Source organism: Brassica rapa, chromosome A02, assembly GCF_000309985.2.
Source record: "Brassica rapa cultivar Chiifu-401-42 chromosome A02, CAAS_Brap_v3.01, whole genome shotgun sequence".
Taxonomy (NCBI): Eukaryota; Viridiplantae; Streptophyta; class Magnoliopsida; order Brassicales; family Brassicaceae; genus Brassica; species Brassica rapa.
In genome coordinates, this window is record NC_024796.2 from 4,650,191 (window position 1) to 4,657,228 (window position 7,038).

Below are 7,038 nucleotides of genomic sequence, written 5' to 3' on the forward strand. Positions count from 1 at the left end.
TAATATCTACTAACCGGGTCTCTCTTTGACTCAGCTAGTAGACATGTGGGTGTTCGTACGCATATAATAAATCATTTAAATCAACAAAGTGTTAGGTTGAATATAAGTTACGGCAAAGTAAAGGCAGATGAATTAAAGAGCCGTTAATATAGAAGAAGTGCAAAAGTACTATCTCTATAAGGGCAAAGCCAACCACCAAAGATCAACGCATTATGGCTTCTTTAACTACAATATACTATTTTGTTTTATATAAATGCTTCCCTACGTTCCCCGTATTTCCCTCAGACAATAAGATATCATCAAATCCATAAACTTAATTGTTTTAACTTGAGCTTCATCAATGGCAAATCAAGCAGCTGTTGCAGCGTTCTTCCTTTTCGTTCTGGGGGTTTTCTCCAACTTCGAGCTCTCTGCTTCTACGCTTGTCCTTGGCAAAGTCTCTTGCCTTGACTGCCACAACGATTTCGACTTCTCAGGTTTACTCTTTTTACTAGTCATGAGTCACTTAGATTTTCAATGCATCTCATCTCATCTCATGTTTTATCTAGCTTTTAATTTAACAGGTTCGATAATAAGTGAGGGTTGATCTTTTACAAATTTCTTGGCATGTTAAAAAAATTAGGTTATCCGGTATAAATTTGTTATAGACAAAGGAATTGGTCACTTAGGCATCACGATTTTATTCGACTTCATTTGTATACAGAGCACTACTTTTAAGGGCATACAAAAAAATTACGCGCAGGGCATTAAGAATATTTTTATAAAAAATGTCGGACTGGCCCTGTCTATGCGTGAATAGTTACCTTGAGAATTTAATATGAGTAATTTCTATTTTCAGGCGTTAAGGTTCTCCTTAAGTGCGAAGGCGAGAAGAAAACCATAACCACGATGGCGACTTCAGACGGATCTTTCAGGTCAGTTCTACTGACCGCTGACAAAAAACGCTCCATGAACTGTCTTGCAAAGCTCTTGGGAGGTCCTGAGCAACTTTATGCTCATAAACACAACATGGTCTCTGAACTGGTTAAGTCCAAACACGATACCAAGGTTCTTACTACCTCAAACCCACTTTCCTTCTCTCTCTCATGCCCTAAACCAACTGGAGATAATGTCGGAAACATGATAGGAGATTCGAAGACTGTTAATTTTCCGGGGACAGGAGGTTTTGGATTCCCACCTGCTAGCTTCTTTCCCTTCTTACCAATCATTGGCATCCCATGATTTTAATTAAATGCGCTTGATAAGACGGGGGACGTATTTATTCATAAATGTTGTTGTTTATGTGAATCTAAGTGAGCCAAGGCAAAGATATATAGCAAATTATAGTTTTTGTTTTGTGAGATATAATTAAGGTTTGTTTATGTGATAAGAAAATGTTGGTTATATTGGCTTCTTGGATTTGCTTTGTACCATGTTTGTGATAATAATAAGATTGCTTTTGTCCAACAAGATTGTAATTATGACTGAAATGTCATTTATATGTAATTGTAGTATGTGGCATATACTTTGCAACAAAAACAGAATAAAAAAGCAAGTTGATGGTTTTTGTTTAAGCCGAAAAGCAAAATCTATACCCAATTAATTATAGTTACACCATAATCAGTGGAATCAAGTAAGAATCATGTTCGGTTGATTAGAGGAATGTTAAAGTAAAGACAGGACGGATCATTTGTTTTGACTCATAATCAAACCAGACTAAACTTCAAACGATGTGTTGTCTTCACATAATCGCAAATCTTAAAAACTTAAAATAGAGAAAATCCCACTAATAATAACAGAAACAAAATTGTCTTTAAACAAAAGCTTGATCCTACAAAGTAAAGATTCAGGAAGTAATCCAAGAAGAAGGCTCATGACTGAGAAGAAAATCAAATTTCCTCTCAGTCTGATGACACCTTGAGAGAAACTTTGAGATAAAAACATCTTAGAAAACACGGTTTGGTGGACCCATTGTGCTCTTCAAGTACAAACACCTCACCTGCAAAGGAACAACTCGAGTTAGAGACTAATAAATGCACTAGGAGGATGATCGATAAATATCAAGAAAGAAAGATTTTTTTACTAACGTTTTGCCAGTTTTTCTTCAAGAGTGAAACAAGGAAGTTAACGCTCATCTGAACGTTCTGGAAGATCTGCTTCTCCTCCATGCCGAGATTCCCAACAGCGACACCCATGCACAAAACCTTCTTGAGCTGGAACTTCACTGTTGCCTTAGTCTCATTCACCTTGGCCTCCAAAGACTCTTGGTGGCTAACAAGTGTAGGGAACTTTCCTGTTCATCGTTGTTCAAAAGAGTCAATAATAAAAAACAGATGATAAAACCACTAAAGTCTAAAGGAAGATTAGGAGAGGACATGCCTGCCTTGTTGAGACCAGGACCAAGAAGACGAGGAATCTGTTTAATGACAGACTCAGAAGCAAGGAAAGCATGAAACTTCTTGGCTAGCTTCTTAACAAGTTTCTTGTTCTTGTTCAACTTCTTAAGAGCTTCAACATCCATAGAGTCTAACCCAATCTTCTCAGCCTAAGTAGTAAAACCAAAGTTAACACACTAACCCCCAACAAGGAAGAACATACTTGTTCAATGTCTTGGTTACCTCTTCAACGTGCTGGGCGTCACCGAGCATGCAGATCTTCATCTTGGGCCTTGGAATGTGAGGCAACTTAACGGATCCGCTAAACCGTTTGTCCTTTTGTGGGTCATAGTTCTTGAGACCAATCTGGAGTTCGATGGTCTCGGTGAACTTGCGTGGCTTTGTCTCCTTGCAGTGAGTGATCATTGAGGAGATCGCCTCTCTCACGGCTTCACTCTGGAGCTTACTGCCCACCAATCAAAGATTCGAACTTTTAATAATATACCCATAAAGACAGAGACTTTACATACAAGTCAACGAATCAAAGTGATGACTTTTACACAAAAAGGTCAATACTTTTCACTTACACTACCTACGATTATACTAGTTAGCTTACAACTTATGAGGGTTTACACTAATCATTTGATTCCAGAGGCAGAGGAATCATTACACTACTATACATATAGATAAAATGAGATCAAGGTGAGCAGGCAAACCTCATTTTGGCAGTTTCTCAGATACTGTTCCACCTGAAACGTAAAGTCAAGAGGATGTCAGATTACAAGGACTCGAGAAACGTTTTGATGAAGAAGAAGAAGACTACCTGTGGAAGATCGGAAACAGAGAGAGAGAACGGCAAGAGGAGGTTTGTGTAAGTTATATGATATGAGCAAGAGAGAACGGGAACGAAACCCTAAGCCCATTCTGTTTCAACCAATTAAAAGCCCAATATGATCTAGGCCCATATTTATAATGTCCAGCAATTGGGAGTTGTTGGCTTCCAAAGTAATATAAACAACAAATTCTTTTACTCCGTTTTGTATAGCTATCAGATAAATTTTTGTCTCAAACTTTGAACTATGCAGAGCTTCAAACGTCAAATTATAGTTACCCTAAGCTTTTCTTCAGGCAAATTTGAGTCAAAAGGTAGCTATGAATACATCAAAGAGTGCTTTTGAAATGGAAATACATATTTATATAAAATTATAGTTCAATACTGGCCTTCAATGCAGACATTATCACTATTCTCTACAAATATACAACTTACTTGTGACCAATTCCTCTGTCAAGTACTTTTCCAAACATAGAAGAGAGATAATCCATAGGAACCTCATCAAGCCATGCTGTATCTATATCCTATAGACCCTCAAATCAGTTTCCTATATCTGCCTGCTCATCTGTTTCTTCTAGATCATGGAATGGTAATCTTTGGACGAGGCGCATCCGATGACATCGTCTATCAATCTTTCTCTCCTCTTTGTAATAATAAAAACAGATTGTTCTTATTGTTTTTTTTTTCAGTTTTGGTGAATTTGTTTTTGTATAATTAGTCTAGAAAAATGAAGAGAAACATATGTCTGAATATTGATATTAAATTCTTCATAAATAAAATAAACCTTGAAGAATTAATATCATATTTTGTATCACCAGTTGTCAACAGGATTTTTTTTATTTCGGTGCAAATGTTCAAATTTATACCATTATGTTTATAAAATTTATATTTCAAATGAGTTATTTTGGCTTACTAGATGGATTTAGTAAATTTATATTTCAACAAGATTTTGTTTGGTTTATATTTCTTGCTCATCAGATAAAATCCCTCTAGTAATCCATATTTTAAATGAAACCTTCAACGTTAGTGAATAACGTTAAGACATCTTTGTGTAGATATCATCCCTCGACAAGAAGCGCCTTTATAATGTCTTCACATTTCTGCTCCTCGGCGTGTAGAAGATGTCCATAGCCTGAGAGTTCGTGATACTTTATCCATGGAAGCTTCTTTGATATATATTGGTTAACTTCTCGCGGAACAATCCTGTCTTCGGCCCCTTGCCACATGTGGACTGATCCTACACCTTCCCCGAACGGATTTGCCAGTTCAGTTGGGTCGAACTCCCATGTCGCAAATCCAGCCATCATGTCCCGGTGAAGACATTCATGGTCTCCTTGTTGCCTTGCTTTTTTCTGGGGTTGAAATAGATCATCAAAATTAAAACAAGGCCAAACTTTAAGAACCTTAAAAATAAAAGGCACTGCAAATTAAGGCAAAGGATCCAAACTTAGTTTCCAATTTTGTCTGTGAACTTTAGGGAACTTTGTTTTAACCCCTATTTTTTCATGCAGACAAGCCCATTGTATCAATTATACAATATATAGCGCCATGGACCTTTTTCTTAATTATATTAAAACTATGTACAGACAAGCCGTTTTCAATTAGCTCTCTCATTTTCATAAAAATGCAAAAAAGGTTTTAATTTTTGAGACCATCATTTTCAGAAATAAAAATGCAAAATATGTTTTAATATTTTACCATGCAAGGACTCGGATTCTCCAACTTCTTTTTTAGGATGACCAAATCTCTGTCGCTGCATAACGCACTTCTCTCAGAGATTATACTCAAAGAAGGAAACAACTTTTGGGTCAACCACCAATACAATAGCCAAGGAAAATAACGAGCAACTCTATATGTCCACTGGTCTTTTTCTGGCATTAGCTTGAACGCTTCACTCAATATGTCCTGAGGCACTTTAGTCCACCAATAGCTCACAAATGGAACCACTAAGACTGCTCCAGCTAGTCTATAAATTACCAAAAGGAAATGAAATATATGAGATAGAAAAGAAAATAATAAAATAAAATACAGTAAATTCGAGTTTTTACCGGTGGGGAATGTATTTAAGGCAGCTATAAACCGAATAAGCACCGAGTGATATCCCGATAACGTAGAACTTTGGTCCGATCTTTAGTTTATCGGCCAGTTCTTGAATATCGTATGCTTCGCTTTTGACTGTACGTGAAGGGTGTGGATCACTTTCTCCATATCCTGCTCTATCGAAAAACAGAAAGTATATCCCTTGTTCTTCAATAAGATCCTGCCAAAGAAAACTCAAAGAAACGTATAATTAAATTGCAATTTAGGTAGCGATTGCGTTTGAGTTCACATGTGACACGTGAAAAGTCACTTTCTAGGAGAATATTTTTTTTTCAGTTTCTCATATATATCTTTGTAGATTAAAGACAGACATTTAATTTTCTTTTATTTTTGTATTTACATGTGAAATGTCTCTTGGTCTTAAATATCAAATTAAAAAAAAATACTTTAAAGTATTTAAAATAAATGGATCTTGCTTAAATATCACATTTAAAAAAAACACTTTAAAGTATTTAAAATAAATGGATCTTGCTTTAAATACCAAAAAGTGGAATCAAATGAGAAAAAGTATCATAACAAGTGTTCATGTCTCATGACATGTAAAGGTAAAACTAAATGCTGCTAGATTATAGTTATTAAATTGCGAAAATGGTATGTGTGACATGCAAGAGAATCAAAGAGTGCAGAGAGCAATGCATGAGTTAAACACAGTATCAGAGAGTACCTTAGAGATGGGAAATTCCATGTCTTTGGAGCTATTAAATCCATGAACGACGATGATCTTGTAGTTAGCACTGGCTCTATCAACGCCAGATTCTCTATAAGCAAGATATCTTCCATCACTGAGCCTGATTCTCGGAGAAGTAACCGAGGGACCGTGAGGTACCCCGCAGATTCGCGGTGGTGGAGGCTTCAATGATCGGTAAACGTAGCTTACAAGGCAGACAAGGATCGCAACGATCACTAAAAGCATCATTACTGTTATATATACCTGAAAGAAAAGGAGGCTTAGTCAACAAAAGTGCGTAAATTTTAATATTCTGAATCATAATAACATCAAAACAGTACTTATTCAATGTTTAACTTGATTAAAACTGAAAATAATGAACTAGAAATATGAGGAGAAAGAGAGAAACCTTGGGGAAATATGCTTCTAGCGTTTAAAATTGGTTTTAGTTGAAACTGAACATCTCATATATTTATAGTAGGGAGATCCATATATGAGAAAATTCACCGTCCTCTCGATTCCTCTCCTATTTTTTTTTCTGAAATTATGACTTTAAAAGTGTGATTGGTTACTTTTGGAGTAAATGAGAAAAATAAAAAAAAGTGGAAATAAGAGAAAATGAAAAAATGAAAAAGTTACTTTCATAGAGCTGAGTGTAATAATTAATATAAGATTTCTCTTGTTTAAATAGTAATAACTAGGATAAATATAAAAATAATATAATTTTATTTGATTGGTAACTTTATAGCGTGGTTAAAAATAATTAATTTTCCACTTTTATTAGTTGTGTTACATATATTATACAGTTAAAGCCTATATTGAAAAAGGTAGTAAAAGAATTAGGAGTTGATTGGAAGAGGTTATAATAGATGTGTACATATTTCTACAATATACAACCAAACCATCATTAAAAGAAATATCATAGCTCTAAAATCAATTTTATACAATTTTTATTAGTTTTTTGGAATATATACAACAGCAAAAAATTTGAAACCACATTTAAAAGTTTAAAGTCTAAATTTGAGAATAAAAACATAACGTCACTGCTTCAACCAATAACACCTTTAGAGAGAGAGTGTGAGAAA

At 35.2% G+C, this 7,038-nt stretch overlaps 3 protein-coding genes across 3 annotated transcripts; 1 reads left to right on the top strand and 2 right to left on the bottom strand.

Moving 5' to 3' along the window:
- The first annotated feature begins 243 nt into the window (after window positions 1–243).
- Window positions 244–1,446, top strand: LOC103851442. Its single transcript, XM_009128295.3, has 2 exons — window positions 244–476; window positions 839–1,446. The coding sequence occupies exons 1-2, from the start codon at window positions 341–343 to the stop codon at window positions 1,219–1,221; spliced, it is 519 nt and encodes a 172-aa protein (XP_009126543.1). The 5' UTR covers window positions 244–340; the 3' UTR covers window positions 1,222–1,446.
- Window positions 1,447–1,720: 274 nt separating this feature from the next.
- LOC103851443 (60S ribosomal protein L10a-3) lies at window positions 1,721–3,298 on the bottom strand. The gene is made up of 6 exons (XM_009128296.3): window positions 3,178–3,298; window positions 3,071–3,103; window positions 2,598–2,820; window positions 2,359–2,524; window positions 2,067–2,272; window positions 1,721–1,978 (listed from the first exon to the last, which is right to left on the bottom strand). Exons 2-6 carry the CDS (start codon window positions 3,073–3,075, stop codon window positions 1,925–1,927), a joined length of 654 nt encoding a protein of 217 aa, XP_009126544.2. The 5' UTR covers window positions 3,076–3,103; window positions 3,178–3,298; the 3' UTR covers window positions 1,721–1,924.
- Window positions 3,299–3,890: 592 nt separating this feature from the next.
- LOC103851444 lies at window positions 3,891–6,509 on the bottom strand. The gene is made up of 5 exons (XM_033284940.1): window positions 6,363–6,509; window positions 5,951–6,217; window positions 5,235–5,446; window positions 4,885–5,152; window positions 3,891–4,538 (listed from the first exon to the last, which is right to left on the bottom strand). Exons 2-5 carry the CDS (start codon window positions 6,200–6,202, stop codon window positions 4,245–4,247), a joined length of 1,026 nt encoding a protein of 341 aa, XP_033140831.1. The 5' UTR covers window positions 6,203–6,217; window positions 6,363–6,509; the 3' UTR covers window positions 3,891–4,244.
- Between the last annotated feature and the right edge of the window lie 529 nt (window positions 6,510–7,038).